The 26,494-nt window shown below is 44.6% G+C and overlaps 1 protein-coding gene across 1 annotated transcript in view; it reads left to right on the top strand.

Moving 5' to 3' along the window:
• Positions 1 to 26,494, top strand: part of DYNC2H1 (dynein cytoplasmic 2 heavy chain 1) — a 427,915-nt gene that overhangs the window by 176,103 nt on the left and 225,318 nt on the right. Inside the window, exons 73-75 of the mRNA XM_019530264.1 lie at positions 2,248 to 2,325; positions 6,204 to 6,335; positions 16,007 to 16,079. Of these exons, the coding sequence (XP_019385809.1) occupies positions 2,248 to 2,325; positions 6,204 to 6,335; positions 16,007 to 16,079 (283 nt within the window). The remainder of the gene's footprint in view (positions 1 to 2,247; positions 2,326 to 6,203; positions 6,336 to 16,006; positions 16,080 to 26,494) is intronic.

Below are 26,494 nucleotides of genomic sequence, written 5' to 3'. Positions count from 1 at the left end.
CTTCCAAGTATTTGGTCCAATCCACTTCTAAAGGAAAAAATGACTAAGAAATTTCTTAGGTTCTTACGTGGAGAATTGTTTTACTTGTCAGTGATTCCTAAGTCTTTCTGATATCTCTCTCCCATCTATATTTTTGACTAATCCTAATTCTTCTAGTCTCATACATTAGGTTATGGGAAAGACTGCACATTGTGCTTCAAGGATTTTTCTTAAGAACCTAGGATCATGCAGAGATTGAGTCTACCAGAATGCAAAAGAGTTAAAAAACAAAACAGTGTGGTATGATGCTTCTTCAAAATAGTGAGCCCAAAGAAAACAGATGTAATTATTCTAGGATACCTGAGACAACATCTTGGCAACATGATTGAGGCTGGTAAGACTCTAAGGGTATTTATACATGTGCTCTGGAAGTGGCGGTGGTAGTGGGGGGGTGCTTTACTTAGAGCTGCTCCGAGAGTTGTTTTAATTAAAGCACCCATGGCATCTCATGTATCAGCATCCCCTTGCTTCAAAATGGTGGTGGGGACACTTTATCAACAAGCTTTAGATAAAATGCCTGTGCTGCCATTTTGAAATATGGGAGACACTGATACATGAGACTCAGGAAGATGCTTGAGCGCAGCAATTGCCACACTCCTGCAGACTCGATCAATTGAGTCTGCTCCTATGCATTAGAATTACAGAATGTCAGAGCAGCCTCCTTGCTCATGTATAGGCACCCTAGGAGCTCAGCTTTTCAGAATAGTCTGAGAAAGTACTACTCCCTTGTTTAAGAGCACAACAGGATGACCAGGGAAATCAAGAATAAGCCTAATGGCAAGCGCTGAATAGGATGATGTGTTCCTTAACAATAGAAGTGTGTCATTTTTCATCACCTTATTCCATGAAGGAGTTTGGATGATACCTTTTCCAATGTGTATCAAGACAAAAAGGTCAGTTCTAGGAAAACGCATTTAGAATTCTTTTGGGGTTCTTAGAGAAGGACTTAGACTCTGAACTCCAACCAGCACTTTTCATTTTGCAGATCAAAATATCTTAAGCAAGGACTCATAGAAGTCTTTGATATTGAAGTTTCCTGGTCAGATCATGTGGCATAATCAAAACTGCATTTCCTGTTTGGGACTTTTTTCATAGTGTTAGAAACTCTTATAACTAACCACTTGAAAACAATAGCTGCTAATTCCATGATGGCTTGTACCTTATTGCAACCACAAGAAAAATTTTCAGAGTGGATGCTTTTAAAATCTGATGGTCCAACTTCAGAATTACTTATTACAAATATTAATTTTCCCATATATTACAGGAAATTATTTTTCTTTCTCGAATTGAAGGTCATCTTCTGGACAAGATACTGAGATTTAATTTAGTTAAACACCATGCTTGCTAGTTTTCTTTTGCTCTTAGCATTTGAGTTCACAAGCTTCTACATGCTTTACAACCAAGTGAATTGCACTGTGCAGTGCTGAAGTTTGTACATGTATACTGTGTTAGTCCAAGAAGGGGTTAGAATTCCTTTTACACACCGAAGCTCTTACAGAAGATTTTTATAATGTTACCAGCTTATCATCCAACCACACTTCTGTAGATCATTACAGTCTTGGTATTTTTATTTTGTAGAACCATCCTTTGGGAGGAAAATAGCTCAAAATATTTAAAGTATACTCTTGTTTTACACTAGACTAAGAGTTTGTTCTATATTACTTCCTTCTCATTTTTGGTTATTTTTTTCATACAGCTCCTTGTACCTTAGGTATTTTGGAGAAAGATCAGGATCCAGACTGGAAAATATCTAACTTTATGGTTTGCTTTGTCAGAATGGCCTGTCTTCCAGTTTGCCTTAAGTTGAGATAGATGTCCTTTAGATTCTTCTGCACTGGCTTCCTAAGGGGCAGTGAGCATTATTAAAAAGATTGAATAGAGCAGTAAGACATTCCTGTAAACTTTAATACTAAAAATTAATTTGCAGAACTTCAGAATTACTTGTCTATAGTGAAAATGAAAGGGGCATGATAAAGTATCATTTTATATGATGTTAGCAAACAGTAGTAACTGTAAAATAGCAATAATAAACAAGCATTACTATTCCATTTTTAAGATAAATAAACAATGATGGAAGGGTTCATGGAAGTAGTGCTAATAATGTTTTAATATTGATTTACATTTTGCAGTCCTGGTTAATAAACATTTTGGAGGTTTGAGTTTCACAAATATATGTATAATAGATTTAAATTATTTTGTTTAATAAAGGATTCACAAAGAAATATTCGTGACCAGATTCCCTCTTGGATAGAACAGGAACGAGTTTGGGCAGTAGCATCTTTGAAGGTAAAATCTATGTATTATGTTAAATTCCATTTCAAAAGAGCTTGATTTATTTGTAAGTATTAATTTAGACTTGAAAATAAACTATATACTTGTCATCAGGACAGGATTTTGTTATTTTAAACTCTTCAAAAAAGTATAGTCTAATATATGCTCAGTTGAAAGTGCTCCCAGAAAGTATTATTTTCATTCAGTCCTCATTGTCTAAGCCATTTCAGTATTTCACATTGGTTTCCAAGATAATGATGAATTTTAATGCACATGAATGAAGTTTTTACTGTCGTATTTGGATTGCAAAATGTTATGAAACTATTCAGAGCACAGCGTTTCTTTTTCTTTGGACAGGAAAATAACCATTGTGGGAAGAAGAAACATTATGAAGTATTTCTAATAAACAATTGCATATAAAGTGAAGGCACATTTTCACAAGCATCTTACAGTTTGTCTGCCATGAAACATTAGTTGTGTAATTAATATATTTACTCAAACACAAAACAAGGTTTCCCCCAATCAGTTCGGGGAAAACAGCCCCCTGTCCTATGATTGCATACAAGGAAACTTCATTAAATACATGGTACATCATAAAACTGGTGCCAAAAGCATCATGTATTCACTCATGGAAAACAATTATGATGTTGATTAAATACAGCAAACAGTGAGCATGACAATAGAACACATGCCCCATATAGGGTAAACATACAGCTGGGAAACTTTCATAATGAAAGGGTAGTATAACCCATCTGAATAAAATATAGGCTAGTATTCATTGCATGCGGTCTTCCTCAGTGCCAGCTTTTTCAAGTCCTAATGAGCCATTACACCATATATTTTGACTTCCTCTTTACTCCACGTCTGAAATGTGCCTTTCTTTCCCATTTCCAATGAATCCTGTTTCTTCACCAGCCTTAAATGTCTGGCAAACATCTGGCCCAAACAAGGCCCTAAACAGTTCACCTAGAATCTTTTTGTTGCCTCCTCTCTCAGCCTGTTACATATGATTAGTGTGGCCCTGCCCTCCATGAGGTGTAGCCAGACCAGGTTGCCTTGCATCTGATTTGCATATAATTTTTGAAGGATCTGAGGATTCAGAAAAGAACACCTGGTTGCAATCATGAGTGGGGGCTAATTAGCACATGGACCCTTTGTGGAGGGTATCAGAAGTATGCACACATACTGAGCAGTGCTGAACTGTGGGCTCACCATGGCTTGAAACACTGTTGACTCTGCTGGGGTCCAGCCAAATGAACTACAGGTTTCCCTCGATGTATGTGTATTTTGTATATGAAATTTTGCTCTTATGTAACTATTGAAAATGTTCTCTATGGGTTAACAGAGGGGACAGATGGGTCATGGGGTGTGAGGGTCCTTATCACATGCACCAAAGTAGTGACATGGAAAGTGTGTTCCGTGTTGGCACTAAAGGGCTTGTGCTTTTCAACGACAGAGTGTTTGCAGTTAGCAATGCACAAGTTACACTTCTGTAGAGGTAGAGGAAAGCATGGGATGAAAGGACTGGCAAGGGCTGGACTTCAGGGGGTTGTTTCAGCCCCGTATAGGTATAGGATAGACTAAGGGACAGCTTTTGTTGTCAGAAAGAGTGGGTGAGGGATTTCTCGGTATCTTTCTGTTAAGTATCAATGTGCAAACCTGTCATTATATAAGAAGCAAGGGTAAGATGTTCACTGAATGGAGTTTTCAGCGAAGTGAATGAGACGTTGTTTTATCATGTGGGTATTATCTAATTGCTTGAAATTGTATTTGTATTCCCTTTGCTCTTACGTAATAACCATTTTTATAACCCAAATTTGCTATACACAAGGTAAATTCACTCTTACATGATTGGCATAGGCATCCCCCCCAGGCAGGTAAGTCTGTGGGGGGAAAGGGGGAAAGGTCTGTGGGGCCAGGGCCCCACTCACCCCAGCTCATGGTGGAGCTGCTCTGGGAGTGGCTAGTGCCAGCTGCTTGCAGCTGCAGGGCTGCACCGTGCCCCAAAACCTCCGGGCTCCACATGTCCCCACTCACCCCAGCTCCTGGGCTGCACCTTGCCATGCCGCAGGCAGATGGTATCAGGTGCTCCTGGGTTTGCTGCAGCAGGAGCTGGGGTGAGTGGGGACAAGTGGAGCTTGGGGGTTTTGGGGCACGGTGCAGCACTGCAGCTGTAGGCAGCTGGTGTTGGTTGCTCCTGGGGCCACTGCAGCAGGGGCTGGGGCGAGTGGGGAGAAGTGGAGGCCCAGGGCTGCAGCAGGGAGCAAAGCGGAGGGAACTATAAGTGGGTCCAGGGTGTGGGGCAGGAGGGTGTGGCTCTTGCTGCTATGTGCACCCCAGGAGGTTTGCGGGCTGGGGGGCTGCACTGGGCTCTTCCTGGGGGGCACGTGTCGCCCGATCTGCACGTGGGATGAGAGCAGGTTGCCGCTGGCCCCAGCTGACAGCTGCAGCATCAGGCTCTTCCCAGCGCTTGGCGGTGGTGCTGGAAGGGCAGGTTGGGGGGGCCTACGATGAATTTTGGGGTGGCAGCAGCCCCCCTCCCAGCGCTGTCACCCACCCCAAGCCCTGAGAAGAGCGTGTTGCTGCTGTCAGCCCCAGCCTGCAGCAGCAGGTTGCTCTTGTCCTGCGCACAGATCTGGGGGCATATGCCCTCGGGGAAGAGCCTGGCGCAGCCCCCAGCTTGAAGGCCTTCTGGGGTGCACGTAGCAGTAAAAGCCAGACCCCACCACCCTGTGCTCTACACCCACTTACCATTTCCTCCACTTTGCTCCTTGCTGCAGGAGTGGTTGAGGGGCTGCGCCGCATCCCTTCCCCTGCCTCTTCTGTAGTCCCAGCCTTACTTTCTCCCTCCTTCACCAACGTGGGAATGCATCCCTGTTTCTTACATTATATACTGGGTAGTATTTATGCGAGTTCGATTTATGCACAGTTTTCCGGGAAAGCATGTATTTCACAAATAGAAGGAAACCTGTATGTAGTAAATTATGAGCCTTTTGGCTTTGACTTAATATAATGTATGTTTTGTATTCTATATAAGTAGGTACAAAAGTATACATAAAATTTTGTTTATTGAGTACCAGTAAGAAAGGAAGGCTGAGTGATCACAGGCAAGGGAGGGAGATTAAGTATCATCAAAGCTCTGGTGTAGTGTACCCATACTTCAATATTGCTTATTTTTCATCTTCTTCTCTTTAGTGGGAGAAAGAGAGCAACTAGGACATGGGTGACTGGCACATGTCCCACCTGACACCAGTCAGCGACCGAGGTTTGGGGGGGGTCCCCCAGCAGCCAATCTCACTTACCAAAAAGGAACCACGCCACTTCTGGAAGTCCCACAGCCACTTCTGGAAGCGGCACAACTGCTTTTGCTGGTGGCCCTGGCCGGCGTTCACAGGGGGAGCACTGGTGCTCCTGCCTGTCCCTCTGCCCTCCAGCTAAACAAGGAGTGCGGCCTGATGGGGTACACTGGCACTCTCAGGATGTGCACGTGCACTCCCTATGTGTCACCACTGAACCAGGATAGAGAGTAGTAGCTACAAAGAGGAAAAGAGAGGGAACACTCAGTCATGGGTGGAGAAGGAGAAAGAAGAAAGTAATGGGCACTTGAAGGACAATGAATAAAAAAAAATACAGAAAAAAATGACTATATATGCAATGCCAGGAGTTGGAAAAGGGAAAACATGGATAAAGAGGTATACATTGAATAAAATATATATATATATATATCCAATGTTGATTTTCTGTCTCTTAGGACTCAGTCAGGTTAAATAGCACATGGTTCATGCATAAGCTTCAGGATTGGTTCCATAGATTCATTTGCAAACTTTTAAAATTATAATATGTGTTCTTAGAAGTCATATTTTACCCTTACATGTTCACTGTTGGCTTTGCAGATCTCATTTCCAGCACTGTATCAAACACTCAGCTTTGAAGATGCAGATCTGTGGAGAACTTTCTCTCAGAGCTCTGTATGTGAACAAGATTTCCCAACTTGTATTGCAAAGAAAATTTCCTTATTTCAACAGGTAACTTTTAAATGCTACATTATTTGAAAATACTTCCAACCTCAGTACTGAAACTCAGTTTTTCTTCCGGGTTAAACTAAGTAATTTTCCCTTCAAATGGGAGGTTGACTGGTTCATCTAATTTAAAGTTTGGGGATTTTTACCATATAAATTATGCCCATTTCATTGTATTTATGGGATTGTCATGTACCATAACACTGAAAGTGAGCATCTGTTTTAACAAAAATGGCTATTTGTTAGAATTTGTAGGTTTAATTTGCTAATAGGGGATAATACCCTAATGATGGGTTCCTTCTCCCAGTACTTTTCAGCCTATTGAACATAGTGTCACTAAATTAGCTGGATACACACACAAATACCTATATTCATACAACATTAAGGTTACAAGGAAGCAATGAAAGGAAAGAGAAGTTAATTAAGGATGAATGGGTAATGTGAAAACTGTTCCTTTTTATACAGAATGAAACAGTTTTAGGGGATTGTGTAATATTTGCATCTATACTGTGAAAGTAATTTGCTACAGTAAATAGAACATGGGACTGGAAGTTAAGAGAATTAGAATCTAAACACAGCACTATCAGTTAGTCAGAGTTGTGGTCCTGGGCAAGTCATCAGTTAAACTGTTCCTCAGTTTCCTCCTCTGCAAAATGGGGCTAACAGTACCACCTATAAAAGTGCTTTAGCTTATGTGAAGAAAATAAATCCTTGTAATTGCTAAGGATTATAAGGTGCTATCATTCTTATTTTTTAGTTAAGAAATATATGTATGTGTATGTATGTATAAAAGATCTTTACAATCCTATAAACATGTCCTGGTAATTCATTTAAATAGTATGCTCAACAAGGGTACCGAGGCAGTGTTTCTCCACCAGAGCGGTTCTCAACCAGGGTATGAAGGCACCCTGGGGTGTCTTCAGATCCTTTCAGCAGTATCATACTACTAGGTATGCAAGCATGATTCGCATGATAAACCAAGAGATTTCAAATCTGAATCCATAGTGTTAAAAACATTCTGATCTGTTGTGGTCTTTCTGAGTTCTTTGAAATAGAAGAATTGTTCTATTATTTTTCTGCAATCAAAAACATGAGTAAAAACAGAAAGCTGACATATTCCATAGGGTGCTTTGAATGTAATGAGGGATGCCTTGTGTCTAAGCAAGTTGAGACCTACAAGTATAGTATAATATATACACAGACATGGCATACTTAAGTTTGTATTAATTATTATTCTGTACTTTTCTGAACTTGAACCTTTAACTCTGGTCAAAATTGTGATAGGTATTTGTTAGACTGGTTTTCATTTAATTTCTTGAAATTTTTAAAGTATAAAAAGGGAAAATATCCATTTAAAGTCACAGGTGTCATTTGGCAAGAGTTAGCTGGTGTCTATTGATATTTGTAGTAAAATGTGAATGTGCCGACTTAACAGGAATCAAAGGATGATTAGTGTTTGTCAGCAGTGTTTGTCAGTTACATAATTCTGTCCTTTTAGGGGTGCTATTCGAGAAATCCTTCAACACAAGAAATGCTTTCCTACAGAATGCCTTCATGTTACCTTTTTATTGCCATCCCCTAGCAGAGGCGTAACAGGGCAACTTTGAACCTTGGACAGTGGTAGTGCACAGTGCAGCACCAGCTGTTAGGCTCTTGGCAATTGCAGTAGCTCTTTTTGTGCCATCCTCTCCACCCCAAAAAACAAGAAGTAGACACCTGGGTCTACTGTCCCAGCTGTCTACCCTTGTCTCTTAGTTATACTGCTGTCCATAATATTAGTTGTTGTTTAATTAATTAGAAGTTTAAGCCTGAAGATTAAATAATTTAAAACTTCACAGTTGATCTTGCAAAGTAGCGAATGCTTCCAGCAAGGTTATGAAACTATACTCAGGTCTACCCAGTTACCCAGCAGTGCCAGGCAGAGATACCAAAGTTATCATTATGTTTGCTAGTTCCCAAATTGAAAGAAGGGACCTAGCTGTGTTTGTGTGGTGCTTTGCCAGCTAATTAACTCATAGGTGAGCCAAGTGGATTGAGCACAACACCTTGCTTGCTAGGATCTAGCACATTGTGGCAGCACACCTTTGAGTGCTTGCCATTTTAAGGGCTGGAGCAGGCAACCTGCTGGTGCCTGATTAGTGTGGCCTTTTTAAAACTGAGGCCAGCCAGGCAGAGCCAGGAGTATGTTGTTTGCAGCTGAGAGAACAACATTACCTGGCTGAGCTGAGGCTCATAACATCTTGGAGGTAAGGACAGGAGCTAGGGGGATAGCTTGGAGGCTCCTGGTCCTGGATGTGACCTAAAACTGCACCCTGCCACAGTAGGGAGGCCTGGTAGGACTGCCAGTGGAATGGCAGCCCCACTCAAATACCAGGACAGCTCACTTCTCCAGTGAAAGGTGGGTTGGGGTGCCTCACTAACCCCTAGCCCCCACAATACTGTGGCTGTAAGTGGGCCAGGCATGGCTACAGCCACCTGAGCCCAGGAGGTGTAAGACCCCAGGTGGGGCCAGGCACAGCTGTGACCACCTGAGCCCCCACAGGGGACTAAGACCCTAGAGGCCCCAGGGAGGGGATGGTAGTGAAGGACCTGATGTGGGTTGAGGGTCAGCCTGAAGGGCAGCAGATGGGCCAAGCCCCTGAAGAACAAGTTGTTGGATGTGAGAAGCCTGGTGAGGGGCTAGGGCAGAGTTAGCCCCGTGTGGCGAATCAGCTGGCCACTACCCAGGTGGGGGGTGTAGGAGAAGCCCAATGAACTGCATGTTGCCACCCAAGGCATGAGTCGGATAAGCCTAATGGCCTACAGGGTCGCTCAAGGGAGCAATATTGTGTGGCAGGCAGGAGACACTGTGAAAGGGGATGGAGGGCAAGAGGCCCCAGTGAGAGGGGGGCAGTATGAGTGTGTATACGAATGAGGCGTGATGAAGGACTAAGTTGGCCTAGCTTTAGGCTGGGAGCATAATGTCATCCTGGATACCATCTGAGGCATGGGCCACAGCGCAGGGGAGGTTTGGAGCTGCAGATAGCACCCCTGGCATTGGGCCATGTAATGGGGAGCCTCCCACATTATACCACCAGTTAAGGTGAGACTGGGTAGGCCGACTCAAGAATTGGCCTCGAGCTTCCTACCTGTCACACACACACACAAACTTTGCACATTTCTGCATAGCACTGCTTTGTATTGTGTAAATATTCTCTAAGTGAAGCAAGCAAGGCTTTCTGTTCCTGTTTCTGTATCTAAATGAGCAGCATTGCAACAACCAAAGCAAGCATTGCAACAACCAAAGCAAGCATTCTGATGGGTGGAATTGGAATGGTCTTGAAACTGAACAAGCAGTCAAATAATAATGTGAGACATAAGAATGAAACTAAAGACTTTGTTTAAGCTAAGGTGGCCCAGTCATACCAATTCATAGTCTGTATTAACATTTTAGGCAGATGTTCAGGATTTAACTGTTACACTTAATTTTAACTGTGGTTGAGAGCGAGATTGGTGATACAGAGTGAGACCAGCCTAGTCATAGCTCAGAAACGTTATTAGGATATGCAGTAGCAAAGACTTATTTGTATTTGCTTAAATAACCTTTGGCCCAGGGAAGAAACTGGTCTGCTGGCCAGGCTTTTCTGTTCCCCTGGGAACTTGAGTTGGTTTGCTGATTTCTGGGTAAGTCCAGATTTTGAAGTCCAAATTTCCCCCCAGCTTATGCCCAATAGTTATAGAAGACTGGCTTTAATATTCTAATGAATAATTTCTGATTTGATTTTATTTAAAATTTTTTTGTCTCACCAAAACTTGAAACTTGATTAAACCAGATTTTTTGCAGACCTGGAAGCTGTCAATGACTTGGGATTTATATCCTTGAGAAAGCAAAAAGGAGCAGAAGGGGGGCTTCCTTATCTTCTTTCCCATCCCACTGTGGAATGTTGCTTCACACTGTTCAGTTACTTTTTAACCTTAGCTTATGATCTGACAAGACAGCTTTGTTTTTACAACTTATCTGAGAATTCTAACAAAAATACATCTGTTAGAGCAAAATAACATTCAGTATATTTGGCTACATCAGTTACTACTGCTAATTATTTTGGCTAGAGACAAATATTCAGACTAGGGACAGACATTACACATAAACTGGTTTAAGTGATTAGAAACTGGTTTAAACCGGTACCACAACAGATGTTCAGTGCACATAAACCAGTTTGAAAATGGCTGAAACCGGTTTGAGATCAGCCTGGTTGAATGTAGTATCAGATATAATTTTGGCTCAAACTGGTTTATGCAATGTCTGTCCCAGACCCCTTACTGGTTTAAATTAAATAGGATTCCCCCACTATCCTGGCATGCTCTCTGGGCTGGGCAGAGCTCTGTTCTCTGCTCCAGTGAGTTGGGCTGGCCCCCCAACCTCTGTTCTCTAGTGGGAGCAGGGGCAGGGTGTGGCCAGACACTAGCGTGCCATGGCAATACATCAAGAAAGGGGCCCAACTTGCTTGCATGCAAAGTGAAACATGCAAGCACCCCTCCATCATTATTTAGTCATGCTCACAGCCTTTGTGTCCTGCTGGCTTTCTGTTCGCAGGCTTTCCATTCCTGACACAGGCTTTTGAGACCTTCTTGCTTTAGTTATGTTTCTGCAGCTTCTACTTAGGCCTCTGGCCAAGTTTGGCAGCAACGTACCCATGGCTTATGCTGCACAGGCCTATGTACAGCTTCCATAGCCATTCTGGAGAAGCAGCTGTAACCCTCATATGCAATGGATCCTATTGGGTATTGCTACACTTCTGTTGCACAAACCTACTTATCTGGTTGTCAGTCCCCATTAATACATTTGTATTGTGATACCAGTCATTTATAGTGTGATAGTGTCCAGGAATCAGGGTCAGGGAGGCATTGTAGTAGATGATATACAGGTAAAGAATAAGGGAAACTTTGTAGGACATGTTAAACAGCCACATGAAGAAACAAAGAACTTAATCCACACAAAAAAGTAGGGTGTGCCTAGTGGTCTACCACTGTTTAGAAAGGTCCCCTATGTACCTTTGTTTCTGCTGGTGTGTGCGCACAACACCACTTCTCATTCTAGTTAGAGCCCTCCTTCATGCCCAAGTCTGTGGATCTTACTTTATATGAAGTCTCCCACATCCAAGGAGAGTGCCATAGCTACCAGTCTGCTAGAAGCTATTCCTGGTGTCATACTCTTGAAATTGATCCTATTGAATCTGTTCTATTCTCAACAATTTAATATTAAATCAAGCCAAAGACAGAAAGCTAGATTAATCTTAAAGCCCAGTGGTTAAGGCACTCACCTGGGATATAAGATAGTCATATTAAATCACTATTAAATTATTATTTAATTATTCATACAGTTCCAACAGGAGAGGTGTGCCCTAGAATATCTAAATGCCCAGTGATTAGGGCAGTCTGCTGGGCTGTGGAAGAGTTGAGTTCAAGTTGCTGCTCCAAGTTGTGCAGAATGAATATTTTGAAACAGGCCTATTAACTCTCAAATCATATTCTAATCAGTCTGATAGAGATATAAACCCATCCCAGAATATCTAATATCTAGTAGTGTCCAAGTCTAGGAGAGGACTCACAGCTGAGATTCCCAAACGGAAATAAGTGCTTTGGCCTGGCCTAGAGTTATGTGCCTAGCTGCTCTAGTCTGCTCTTCAGTATTTCCAGCTTGCCAGTTTATACAGCACTTCGCTCAGCTTGCTCATTCTGATATTAACTTTTTCTGTGCATTTGTGTAGGGAGCTTAGACATTTATTTTAGGCTTGAGGATTCCACTTGGTGGAAGGACACCAAAAAGTACGTGTTCTGCTGCCTAAGGTACAGATACAAATTAGGGACTTCAGTGTCCAAGTTAGGAGCTCATAGAATTTAGTTGCCGACATGTAGATTTGCAATTCTGAAAACTTCTGCTCAGCTAGTGGTGGCCTCAGATTTTTGGTAATATCGCCTGGAAAGTAATGTTCTGTTTATGATAATTTTGGGTTGAAAGAGGCACTTCCCTGCAGATCTGTCTAAGGCCCTCAAGGCACAGAGAGGGATAGGATTTAAGAATTAACCTTGTCCTTCACTTCAGGCAGTTGCCACTTCTATATTGTGGCTTTTATGAAGCCTGTTCTATCTATATATTCCTGAGAAAAGCTAAAAAATGCCTAAATCTAGGCACTTATATGAAGATCTTAGTTTTTTAGCTCAGGACTGTGCATTTCACGATGGGGACCAGCCGCCTGAAAAACAGGATCTAAAACTCCCAGATTTATGGTGTTCCTTTTTTGACTTCACTTCTTGTCCTTGTCCAGGGGAGTTTGCCAGGAGCCTTTCCTTTCATATTCTGAGAAAGGTACAAAATGCCAAGACAATCCATTCCAGTAAAGAGAAATCAGCATATGTTGTGTGCCTTCAAATAGGCAAGCTGTGATTACCATGTGCAAATAAATGATATGGCTTTTAGTTCTCAGGAGTTCTTTTGTGCTACTACTAGATGCTGCTGTACATTGGACAACAGAATAGGATTATCAAGAATAACTGAAACTTCTTGCAATACAAAGATATGACTTAATATTTTTGACACATTAAACAGTTTAAAGTGACTGGCAGATGATAGGCATCACATACAAATCAATGAATTCATTGCTTATACAAAATATGCTTAACCTTGTACTTGAGGGGCTGCTCATCGTGCCGGGTGGGCAGAGCAGATGGAAGGCATCCATGAGCTGGAGCCAGAGCCCCATGCACTGGTCAGAAGCTGCTGGGCCCACCCAAAGCAGTGGGACAGGGCGGAGGCAGAGGCAGGGGCAGAAGTAGCAGAGGGTGGAGATGCAGCTGGAGGTCAAGGAGGCAGAACAGCCCTGCCAGTATGCAGCTTGTGGAGCAGCTGCAGTTGCCAGGTGCTGCACAGGACAGGAGGCCTGGTGGTGGCTGTGGCAGGTGGCTACTGGGCTCTGGGCCTGCCGGCGCCTCTGTGCCAGCCCAGGCAGGCAGCCCACTGCCTGGCCAGCCATCACGATGCCTGACTGTCACAGAGGTGCAGCTGGCTGGAAAGGGCCCTGCCCAGGCCAGCCCTGCTGGGCCCTTACCAGCTGGCTGTGGCTTCATGACAGCCCCACCCAACCTGAGAATGGGGAGCCAGGAGTAATTTGGCTACACAGCTTGCTGGAAAGGGTCTGGCTCCTGTGGCTCAGCCTGGGCTGGCCCCGTGTCTGCCCTCAGCGGCACCTGCAGGCCAGCCCAACACAGTCCCAGCCCCAGCTGTGGGCCAGGCAGGAGGATGGCAGGGCTATGCTGGCTAGCTCTGGCCATATTCCCCTCCCCCCCTGCCATGGCTTAAGCAGTGATGGGGGAATGCCTGACAGAAGCTGCTACACCTCAGCCAGGCAGACCCCAGGTGCAGTCCCCTGGTGCAGGGGTGGGGGGGAAATAAACCACCTCCTTGCTCCCTTTGCCTCAGGGAGCCACACCAGGCCTGTGTCTGGCCACACACCTGCCCCTGCTGTGGCTAGACAGCAAGGGTGGGGCCAGCCCTGTTCGCTGGAGCAGACAGCACAGCTTAGCCCAGGGCTGAAAAGCTTGCTGGGATGCTGGGGGACTCTGGTTTAACTTAAACCAGGAAGCAATATAGGATAGAAGTTGCAGAAACTGGTTTGACCCAAATCAGTTAAATCTGATATTGTATTCAACCAGATTACTCTAAAACTAGTTTTAGCCATTTTGAAACCGATTTATATGCACTGAACTTATGTTGTTACAGGTTTAAACCAGTTTCTGATCACTTAGACCAGTTTATATGTAACTTCTGTCCCTAGCCCTTGAAACTGTGGATTCCTAGTTGAAATCTCTGGGTTTATCTTGTGAATCATATGTACATGTTTGGAAGCCTATAATCTAATACTGTATCACCCTTAAAGATCTCGCAGCATACCACTATGGCAGCCTAGTCGAGAAATAATGGCTCTAGATAAAGGCTAGGGTCAGAAATTACACATAAACCTCCTTGGTGGGGACAATGCCCCAGGCTGCAGCTCTCTCCAGGAGGCACTGGGAAGCCGGTGCTCTGACCTCCTGCGCTGGCTCCCGTGAAACGGGGGCACCAGGGGCCATGCTGACTCTGTGGCTTCAGAGATGGTAGTAGGTATTGGAATGGGGGTAGGAGAGGGAGTGGGAAGAAGTTGCCATTTTTCCTTCCCACTCCCTTCTCAGCCAGTCTGCCAGCCAGAGAACAAGTATCATTGGGTGATTGGCCCTGCTCCCAGCTGCAGGGAAGCCTGCAGTCCCATCTGAGCCAGGGCAATCACCTGGCCATGCCCCCTCCCCAGCCAGTGGGCTAGCTGAGGAGGGAGTGGGGAGGAAAGTGGCCCCCTTTAGGGGCTTTTCCCCCCTGTGCCTGGCTGAATGCCCAAAGCCAGATAGGGGGGCTGTCCCCCCACTCCCTCTTCAGCTGGCCTGCCAGCTGAGCAGAGGGGGTGGCCCAGTGAATGGGGAGTAAAGCTCCTACTGTAGGCTTCCTAGCATCCAAGAGCTGGGCCAGTCACCTGACCATGCTCCCTTCTTGGCTGACAGACCAGGGGGGCTGGGTTTCCACCCAGGCCTGCTCCTTAGCCTCCCTGGACTGAGGAAGGGGCATGGCCAGGGAGATCAGCTCTGGGCACAGGGAGAGAGGAAAAAACACCCCAGGGCTTTCTTCTTCCCCCTCTCCCGGTGCTAGGGAGACCCCAGCTAGAGGTCTGGTGGCAGATTTGCCCCCTCCTCAGCTGATTGGAGGTTAGAGAGGGGGCATGGCTAGGGAATCACCCATCTCCCCACTGGCCAGCAGGCCATTGCAGGGTCTGACTCCCTTTCATTTTTAAAAAGTGAATGTGAGTTCACTTTCTTATTGGTTCAGTCTAAGTAATTTACAGAAACCTGCAAAGTTGAATCAATTCAGCCTTGGGCTTTTTGACTGTCTGTCCCCAGCCAAAGAGGTTACAGAGCTTTTTCCATCTTTAACCAAGCAGATGCTTTTAAAATTGATTATTTTATGTAAATTTTAGTGTAATTATAGCACTTAAACAGAGTTGTTAATACTAGAGTCACAAAATAAATGTTAACTGAGGTACTTTGCATGTAAACATACTGAAATATATACTCAACGATTCAGTTGTACTCCATTAATTCCACTTTCCATATTGAAAGTAATAATATTATAACTATATGACCTTGATTAGTTTATCATGATATATACATAGAAATTGTTCTGTTCTCCAAAATAAATGGGCAGAAGGATGTTTATATTGCATGTAACTGAGGTACAGATTAGCAAAAGAAAGTATCCTTTTTGGTCACACTACCAAGTCGTATCTGTTTTTCTACTATAGGTAGGATACCAGCTTTATGGGTAGAGCTTAGGTAAGATATAAACCTTCTGTTGGTTCTCTACATCAGGATATACAAAAAAAGCTGAACCAGATAATATAATGGTTCAGCTTTTTTTGTATATCTTGAAAATTGAATAGTTTTTAATGAATGTATACAAGAAAACAGATAAGACTGTTCTAAAGAGAACCTTTAAATACAGGTTTTTTTTTTAGAAGAATCACTTTTTTTTTTAAAGACTGCTTTTCTTATGTATACTTTTTACAATGTAATGGTTCTTCCAATGTGCTCAAAGCCTCCTAAATATACTTGATTTTAAGGTCCTGGTGGTCCAGGCTGTCAGACCAGACCGACTTCAGAGCGCAATGGCTCTTTTTGCATGTAGAGCCCTAGGTAAGTTTGATTTTTAGTATTTTTTTCCTCTTATTTGCTGGAGACCATTCCCTACCTGCCCATTCACAATAGTATAAACTATTTTTATCTTACTATTTACTTCTTGTTCTACAGTTTTGATCAGTGTCTTAGTTACTGTAATTTACGGGTATGTTTGGAATTACATTTGTTTCTTTCTAATAAAATTATTTTTTACCAAATGCTAATAAATCCCCTCACATTAATTCCATTTTATACTCTGAAAAACAACAACACAGCTATTTGGCAATTTATTTTAATTGGTCCTTCTTTACTGTGACAGGGGAAAAGCTCAGGGCCAAGTCTTCAGTCAGCCCACCCACCTCTCTATGTAGGGCAGTCCACCTAGTCTCTCCTGCCACAACTTTGCTATTACAATTAACTGGTGGTAAATGCAGGAGGCTGCCCATTCTATGCCCTGATGCCAGGGGATTCTATCCACGGCTCTGTACCTCCTCTACACTGTGGCCATGCCTTGCAGATGGCATCCAAGACGTAATCATACTCCTGGCCACAAGCCAGACCAAATCTCATCTTCTACCAGGTCTCTCTCTTTCTCTCATCACACCATACAGTGCCACCTCCACTCTCCCCCACTCTCTCTTGGAGCAACCCTTCTGGCCATCAGACTTATGTGATTCACACCTTGGCTGGCAACATGCAGTTTCTTGGGCTTCTCCCACAACCCTCACCTGGCTAGTGCCAGTCAGTTCACCAAATGGAGGACCAACTTTGCTGTCCCTTCAGCCCATCTTAACCCCAAATTACACCCAGTCTTCAGGTCATGAAGATGCACCCTGCTCTGGGTGGGCCCAGCAACACCCCTGCTCTCTCAGGCTCTCTCAATTGTCCCCTCCTCTAGGGCCACACAACCGTCCCCTCCCTGGGGCCTCCAGGGTATAGCACCCCTGCAGGCTCAGGTGGCTACAGCCGTGCCTGGCCCCACTCCTCCCTTAGTAACCTAAGGTAAGGCAGGGGCTGGATTTTAGGTGCCCCAACCAGCGTTACACCAGGGAAGTTCACCATCTTGGTATTTAAGTGGGGCTGCCACACCACTGGCAGTCCCACTGGGCCTCCCTATCCCAATGGTACGGTTTCAGGTCATGTCCAGGACCACTGAGGCCTCCTCCATCCCTATAGCTTCACCCTTACCTCCAAGGTGTTCTAGGAACAGTTCAGCCCAATTTTGCCTCCTTGGCTGCTGCCTCTCTGACCTATGTTTGAAAATGGCCACCCTCATCAGGCACCTGGCAGCTGCCTGCTCCTGTCCTTAAAGTGGTAGGCACAAAAGGTACACTGCCACATTTACCATTGCAACATCTGTTCAGGTGATTTGGATGCTTGGGTAGCTGTTTTTTTGTAGCTTTTATTCTTCAGTGTTCTACTTCTAACTTTAATTTACCATGTGTGATAAAGAGGGTATCTATGATTGTAAAAGCTATTGATTTTTTAATTTTTTTTTTAAGTGTTGAAGGATTTTAAAAAGCATTTAATATTTTCACAACCTTTTGTCAGGCTATGAATATTTTTATTTATTGGTATTTATCAGTAAAAACCATTATATATGTATATAATTTAAAATGAATAAGTACATGTTAAAAAACTCGTGATTTGAAACCTTCAGAAACTATTAAGTAGTTTCAAGTAGGTCTTATTGTTATTATCTTTTTATTCTCTTCCACCCCATTTCTGTGACTCCTGGACTTTTCATAATTATTTGTGATGTGCAGGCATATCAAACTCATCAATTCATAGTTTTGCAACACTACACACTGATAACTTGCTTTAGGAGTTTAACAGCTAAGATGTATATACATAAGCAGGTTATTGAGTACGTTATTCTGCTAGACATTGTACAACAGTAAGTCAGCCTACCATGTCTTCTAAAGCACAATGATGACAGAAGGGCGATAGCAGTTGTGACATATTTGCGTGTTATTTTAAATATTGTATTATAATTTAAAAATTTAAAAGTTCTCATTAATAAGATAAGTGGTAAAGAACAATAAGTGGATCTTCCACATGCTACTTCCGTAGCCATTTACTATAAGTAGAGATCTACTGAACTTGTGATTTTGTGGATTTCACTTTCCATGAAATCTGACATTGCCCAGATTTTGCAGGCAATGCCTGCAGAATCTATAAAATCCGTGGGGGGTAGGGGGGGAACAAAAAAACAAAACCAAAAAAAACCTTACTGAATGCTGCTGAGGGGGAAGCAGGACTGTCTGCTCAAAGGGCTGCCAGCAAGATGACTGCAGCCCCCACCCCTCTGTGACCCCACAGAGGTGTGGGGCCACATGGCATGCAGGCTGTGACACCTGCATGCCATGTGCCCCACACCACTGCAGTTGGTGGCAAGGGGTGGGCCTGCATGATAGACATCCCTTGCATCCAGTCAGCAGTGAGGGCCAAGGCCACATGACAAGCAGTCCTTACAGCCAGCCAGTCATGAGGGGCCCCTCAGTCAGAGGCCTGCTGTATTCCACCCATGAAATGGCTGTCTGGGCCCACATTCTGCCTGTGAAATCAGGGGACAGGCCTCACAAATTAGCTAGGGCCCTAACCATGAGTACTGCAGTAGGGATGGGTCTTGTGGAGGGATTTGAAAGAGCACAAAACATTGGCTGTTCAGACTGATCTAGGAAAGGTGTTCCACATTGTAACAGGGGGCCAATCTCCACACAGCCCACCCACCTGTTCTTGGGCTAACCGCCTATTAATAAGGTTGTAACTTAGGCAGGAGGCTGCCCATTTTCTGCCTTGCTGCTAGGGGGTGCTATCTGCAGCTCCATTCCTCCCCTGCACTTTAGCCCAAGCCTTGCAGGTGACCTCATGATGCTTTTTCATACATACCAGTCCCACACGATGGGCCCCGGAATCCTGCTGTAGGACCCCACCTGGGTTCCTCCCTTCAGGCAGACACCACTGCCATCATACCAGGCCACATATCGCCCTGCCATCAGTTCCCCTTCAGGTGTGGATCCCTCACTGGGACCTTCGGCTCACACTAGCCCCAGCCCACCTCCAGGCCAGTTGGGACCCCAGGCCCCTGGCTCTTGGGCATCCCTCTCGGTGAGCCTTCTTGACCTTCTGACCTTCCTGGTCCTGGCCCCCCTGGGCCAGTCAGGGGAAGCTCTGGCAGGCCTTGATGCATGACCCATACTCTTTTTCCAGGGTCCCCCTTCACAGACATGGGGAGCTGGGGTTACCTCACACCACTACTGGTGCCTTAGGGTCTCATGGGGACTCTCACTCCCCCCCAGGCAGCTGGTCATGGTGCTACTACAGTTGTTTCTTTTGACCCACACTCTGCCTCCTACTGGTAGAGGAATTATCAGGGTCAGGACTCAGCTCTCGCTCTCTCCAGCTGAGCCCCCATTCTTCTTTCACTGGGCTCCACATCACTCTATCCCTGGGGCTTCTGATCACTGCCCCCTCTCACTGTCACTCCACAGTGCTGCCCCCCTTACACTGGTGGCTTGGGTGTTATATTTGACCCAAACTCCACCTCCCCACATTGGAGGACTTACTGGGGTCAGGACTCAGCTCTCTTGCTGATCCCCCCCTCACACTGGGGGCTTCCCTCCTCAGGTGGGCTCAGGTGGCCATAGCCATGCCTGGCCCCAACTCTCCACTCTCCTCCTTGGGGCTTGCACCCCCACAGCTACCTCCAGTGGAACACAACTCACCCAAAGGCAAGGGCTAGGGATTATAGCACCCCAACCCACCTTTAACTAGGGTTATCACTGCCCTGGCATTTCCTGGGGGCTCCCACACCACTGGGAGCCCCACCAGGCCACGCATTCCTGGCAGAGGGTAGTTTTAGGTCATACCCAGGACCAGGAGCCTCCTACTGTCCCCTATAGTTCCTCCCTTACCTACAGAAGAAACTCAGCAGACCTCTAGCCAGACAGCATTATTGCCTGACCTCCAGCAGCCAAACTGCTTTGTTTATATAGGCAGCCCTGAAGCTAAAATGGCTGCCCTCATTAGCCACCTGGAGGCTGCCATCTCCAGGGCCTTAAAGTGGCAGTCACACACAGTGCCCTGTCATGCACATACAAAGGGGTGGCATTAAAAAAGGTGTTGGGAGAAATGGACAAACCTGTAAAAGAGGCCAGATGAATGTGCTATTTTATCCTGCAACAGTATTAGATTATAAGCAAGTAATATATCATTCATTTTGACTAACTGGTTTTACGTAGCTCTAAAAATCAGAGTTATCAGCCATCTGAAAATAATTGAATTTAAAATGATTCCTAATTGCATATAGGTCTTTGTAAAGAAATATGCTAGAAGTCAAGCAGATGAAGAAATACATGCAACATATTTTTAAAAATAATAATAAACACTTTTGGTGTGTGGATTTGTTGTTTTTATACTTGTGGTAAAGGAGTCTCCTATGCTTCAGTGGTAGAATCCTTGCCTGTCACACAGGAACCCTGGGTTCAGTTCCTTCACACTTATACAAATACATCCATGGACGTACCAAGCATCTGGATCCAGTCTGGCCTTTGGATTCTGTCTCAGTGTCCTAAAGGGGAGATGGAAGGTCTGAGCAGTTTCTACTCCTCTCCCAAAAGACCTCTTGCCTAGGCATGTGCATTGAAGGTCTAGGTGACCTCTCATGCATACACCATGATCTGGAAGGATCAGTGGTTGCCAAACTTGTTGTAAAAGAAAAATTGGCATAATTAGTAGGTATTATCACTGTTACAACTTGTAAAACAAAAAAAAATGCATTTTTTTTTTGTGTATGTATAATATCCCTTTTAGTAGAATTGTAGGAAAATGGGCTTAGAAGGGACCTCAGGAAATCACCTAGTCCAGCCCTCTGCTCAAGGCAGGTTTATCCTTGAGTTAAACCATCCCAGTCAACTTCCTTTTAAACTTCCAAAAATAGAGATTCCACAACTTCTATCAATAGCCTGTTCCAATGCCTAACTGCCTTCAGTGTGAGGCCACATCCAGACAACCGTGGACGTTTGGTTCCCCAGGAACAACTGGCAGTGGTGCACCTTGTGCCTCTGCTAGTTGTCCCCAGGGAATGCACGTGCCATGCAATCTCTGGTGCACATCACGCTACCCTGAGTGGGTTAGGGGAGGCCAGGGCCAGCACTGGGCTGGCCCCAGCTGCCTTTCCTGGGGTCTCGGGGTCCTCCTAGGGCTGCAGTAGTGGTGATCCTACTGCTGAAAGCCTGGTTGGCAGCTGCACTGTGTCTCTGGCTGGCCAGGCTCTTGTTTTGAGAGGCTCATGCTGCTCCCATGTGCACCACTCTGCTTTTCTTTTGCTTGGGTTTTTTTAATCCCCGGATATTCAAGGATTAACCCCCTCCCCTGCACTGCTGCCTTGCAGTGCAGAGAACAGTCGAACATGTAGTATGTGGCACCACAGACATGTCTGCAGCACTACATACCACATACCATATGTCTGGATGTGGCCAGAAGGTTCTTTTTAATATCCAACCTAACTTTCCCTTTTAGAGAGTTATTTAATTCCTTATGCCAGTCCTAAATTTAACAGTATTGTGAAAGGGGAGGAGAAAGCCCCCTGCAACTTGCCCCAGGGCCCCACCGTGACGTGCTCCGATATGCACCATAGGTGCAGCAAAGAGCAACAGCTGGGGAGAGACGCCAGAATGGGGAGAGCAGGTGTGGCAGTTTCAGAGCTGCCTGAGCCTGCAAATCAGTGGGGGAAGGGGACGTGGCCAGAGAGAGGAGCGGGCTGCTCAATATGTAGCTGAAGACTCAGCTGGGGAGCCAGGAGGGAGAGAACTGAGCATTGGCAGGGAGATGCCAGCAGGAGACCCGGCGAATCCAAGTCTTGGGAGCAGAGGGGAAGAGCTGAGCTCTAGCAGAGAGATACCAGCAGGAAACCCAGGGAGTACAAGCCTCGGAAATGGAGGGGAAGAGCTGAGCACTGGTGGAGAGATGCTGGTAGGAGAGCTGAGGAAACCAAGCCCTGTGTGCAGATAGACGCTGGGGAGCACATCCAGAGAGAAGCAGTCTGCTGGGATGCCAGCATGGGCAGCTGGACCTGCAAGTGGAGACCCAGGAAACATGGCAGAGAGTGGCACTGAGGGGCCTCCAACACTCCCAAGTGGCTCAGCAGGTAGGGGGTCATGGAGTGCCACAGAGCTCAGTGCAGGAGAGACTCCAACTCAACCAGGAGCCTCGCCAGTGAGACGAGCTATGCAAACGGTGGAGCACAGGGATGAAGAGACGTGCAACATTGGCTGGTGGGACCTAGACAGCCCAGCCTCATGTCAGACAGGGCCAAGGTGGGAAGGGACGGGGACCCAAAGGAGGCTCCCCCGAGAGAGCTGGCAGAAGCCCAGCAGGGGGCTGCTGCCCCTCCCAGACCCCTGTTAGGCAGGAGGGAGCTGAGAAGTCCCAAGCAGGATGAAAGTTCTGGGAGGGAAGATCACAGGAACCCATCAGTAGATGCTGACCTCTTATGTTCATTTGTATTCCTAAATTATGGTTATCCCAAGACTGGGGTATGTTTAGTTGTCAGGGCCATGGTCCATAGATGAAGAACTGCCTTTGGAAGACTGATGGCCGGAAGGTCACTGACCCTTGGAGGTGGGCAGCGTGGATAGACAGGATCATCTGAGAGTAGAACCTGTGGAGAGCAGAGTCTGCCTTGGCCATGGATGTAGTAAGGGTGGGGTAAAGGGAAGGTTGGAGCCCCACAAAGGAACCTAGGTATGAGATCCCACAGGCCACCTATTGGGAACTGTCTCCCAAGAAAAAAATAAAAGATCTAATTTGGCAGGTGAGTAGGAGCAGCAACCAAATGACATCGGTGGTGCTGAATCCAGATCTCAACCTGATGTTGCTGGGGAGCAAGGCACCAGTCAAGAAGGGGCCAAAGCCCCTACAACACCTACCAGCGACAGGTATTCTTTCTTTTCTTCAGTCTGGTGGTACTTATTACTGCTTCCAAAGCTATTCTAAGAACTTTTCTTCTTGCTAACTGATATCAAGCCCTCTTCAGAATTCAGTGGCCAAAGTTTGAAAGGAAGATGTAATAGCAATGCCTACAAAAACATGTCTCCACCCACTAACCTCTGCATTTGGCACACAATTTCACATGAACTTTGTTTATACAAATAACCCTTTGCAAAAGTAAGCATTTGACTTTATGCTCTTTAGTATGCAAAGCAGTTTAATTAAACCAATTCCAAAGTGTCGTGAGCTCTTAGTAGCTGGCTAAGACATAATATTCCTTTTAGAAAACTATAATTAAAATTCTTAGCAATTATCATGATCAAAATGTGAAATGCTAGATGCTTATTAATATTCCCTCACATAAACTAGAAGAATCTACTCATTTGGAGACTGTCAGAGTTAACTATACCAACAAAGGGCATACAAGCAGATAATAAACCAAAAAACCATGGCTCCTTCCGGGCTCTTCTCATTAGAGTTTCAAAACATGGATGTGGCCCCTCTTTGCTATTTCTTTGTCACTATGAACCACTCCTTCCAGCTTCTATATTCTGAATGTTGTGATTTCACCCACTGGCCCTTGGAGTTTATTATAAGTGTTCTTCCTGTTTGTCTCCTTTTTTTCTCTGTGATCTGCCTGTGAAGATTACTTCTGCCATCAAATTAAGCTTCAGAGATAAAGATGAGTACAATGCCTTAAATGGCAGGACATCAACCTGCCCTGTCAGAATTTATTACTAATCAAGGAGTGTCTTTACAGTGGTGAATGTGCAGGTTCCTAAGTGAACGTATTTACATATTTTGGAAGTATCCAGGATGTAGTCTTATTGGTCTAGAGGAAAAGCAGTCAGGGCTTGTGGACAGAGCTGATATCTTTTATTAGACTAACAAGATTTTTGCAAAAAAATTCTTTAAGAAGTTATTTAAGGGCTAAGAACTGCTGCCCAGAGGGTTTTTCCATCTACTGAGTCCTCTGTGAAATCCTATGAAACATAGGTGGCACGTAGGCAGGGCACAGGGGGACACGTGCCCCTCCCCTGAGATTGGCTGCTGCTTGCCATTGACATGACTGCCGGCAGCTGCAGGTAGTCCCTGCTTGCTGTCCTCTGCTCACTGCCACTGACACTGCCGCAGCTGCCTGCAGGCAGTCCCTGCTCGGCCCAGCCTTGCCACTGCTGTCACCGCAGTCTCCTGTGGGCAGTCCCCGCTTGCCACTACCACACCCCTGCTGCAAGTGGTTGCCGTGCCCTTCCAACCTCTGGGGGCATGCATCGTTCATGCTATGAAATATGAACTTTCATTTCTACCCAGGAGAACTTTTACAGTCTTTTCTCTGATGCCTGGTGAAGGGTGTTTATGCCCAAAAGCTTGCAATGAAAGAATTTTTTTTGCAAAAACCTTGTTGGTCTAATAAAAGATATCACCTCTGTCCATGTGCCCTGATTGCACATATGTTGAAAGCATGAGACCAGGCTTGTCCTCAGAATGCGCAGAGCATTTTCCAGAAGAGACCTGTACATTACTTACTATAAGTTTACAAAGGGTGCTGACCAGGATCTGGGGGAATGTCTGTTTACCAGAGTGCCCCAAAGGATGACTAGATCGAATGGTCACAAACTCCACTTATGACTATTTCAGGCTGGACGTAAGGAAGAACTTTTTTACTGTCTGAGCCCCCAAGGTCTGGAATAGACAGCCACCAGAAGTGGTTCAAGCACCTACTTTGAACGCCTTCAAGATACATTTGGATGTTTATCTTGCTGGGATCCTATGATCCTTGATGACTTCCTGCCCCTGAGGCAGGGGGCTGGACTTGAAGATCTTCCGAGGTCCCTTCCAGCCCTAATGTCTATGGAATCTATGAAATCTGTTGTATCCCACTTCTGGACTAGTTTGGATTTGGATATGATATCCCTGAGAATGGAAATCTCGGGCTTCTCAAAGGTGTCCCATAAAGAGTGCTTATGCACTCTGAAAGTGAAATCTTGGCCCTTTGAAGTGTATGGCAAAACTCTTTATTTTCTTGTTGTCAGGATTTCATTCTGATGTGTATCAATGAAATGGTTACTTGTTTTGCATTGATTGCATAATTTTGTGATCCTTTTATATTCCCTGACCTGCTCTTTACAAGCAGTAGTAGGTTATGCTTGGAGGAGCTGCTCCTTTCTGGCTCCTCTCCCTAGTCGTCTTCTCTAGGTACCTGGAATAGACTGCCTACCATGGATATGAATGGCTCCTTAGACTTGCTACCTGAGAAACTGGAAGCTTTTAAAAGAGTTATAATAACCTCCAAGGAAAACATGTAGACTCTAGTTTGCCTGGACATTTTTCCTTTCTCTCTCTTTTTTTTTTTTACCCAGTTGTTTCATTTTTTTGATGGAAACAAATTCAAATCAGTTTATTTGAGGAAGAGGAAAATTCAGCGCAAAAATGTTTGGCTCCAAATACTTTATCTTCAGACGAATTCAACTGACTAGAAATTGCATTTGCTGACACTTAAAGATATGCTTGTATCTTTTTATTGTTACATGATATACTGAAATGCTTCTTGTCAGCAGAAACCATATGAACAGAGAAAATCTCTTCCAACTGCATTCCGTATTGGTCATCTTTTCTCTCCCCCTCCACATGCGCTTTCACTTCTCTTTTTCTTTTTTTAAAATCTGTCTGAAGTAGAAATAAAAATGTAGAGGTCTGACATTAATTATCTCCATCTTTATATTTGTCAAGAAAATAGTAATGATATCCAGAAATAAAAGGAGTGTTTGCTAATCAGCACATTGGATCTCATTCTTAAAGGCATTTTGCCAAGACTAACCCACACTTGAATTCTTTTGGTCCCCTTGCATCAAGCAAATCATAATTATTGGCCAAAACAAACAATGGAAACTTTGTTTTTATAGTTTGCAACTATAAATAGTATTTTCATATTTTCCTTATGTTAAAATCACTACCCAGAGATCCTTCACAGAAGAGTTAAAGAAAGTTTTTAAGAAAAGCACATTGGGCCAAGTTTGCTGCTGGCATAAATTAGCATTGCTGCACTGATGTTAAAAGACAGATGCTATGAAGCCTTGTTCCCTGACTTAGCTGGACCTGCACCAATTCACACCAAGCCAGACACATGGCCCATTATATCTAGGTTATATGTTCACTGTTTTTCTGATCCCTTGTTTTTTGTTTTCTTTGGCAGTTTCATACAAACATTGATTTTGACCAACAATCTCCTCTTTTCTCATCCTAGGTATCAGTTCAGATAGGAAGAATTGGACATTCACCTATTGAGGAACAAGGAAGTAAAAACCCAGAGTAGCAAATTGCAGGTTGAATAAGTAGATTCTGAGATCCAGATCCTACTCCAACCTTGCCTGAGTCATTGCAAAACACATCACACTTTGTAACACACCGAAGTTGTAGGAAGCAAGGAGGAAAACCCTACC

This window comes from Crocodylus porosus, unplaced genomic scaffold, assembly GCF_001723895.1.
Source record: "Crocodylus porosus isolate Cpor-Errol unplaced genomic scaffold, CroPor_comp1, whole genome shotgun sequence".
Classification (NCBI taxonomy): Eukaryota; Metazoa; Chordata; order Crocodylia; family Crocodylidae; genus Crocodylus; species Crocodylus porosus.
Note: the sequence above shows the minus strand (reverse complement) of the source record. Positions and strands in the feature narration are given on the sequence as shown.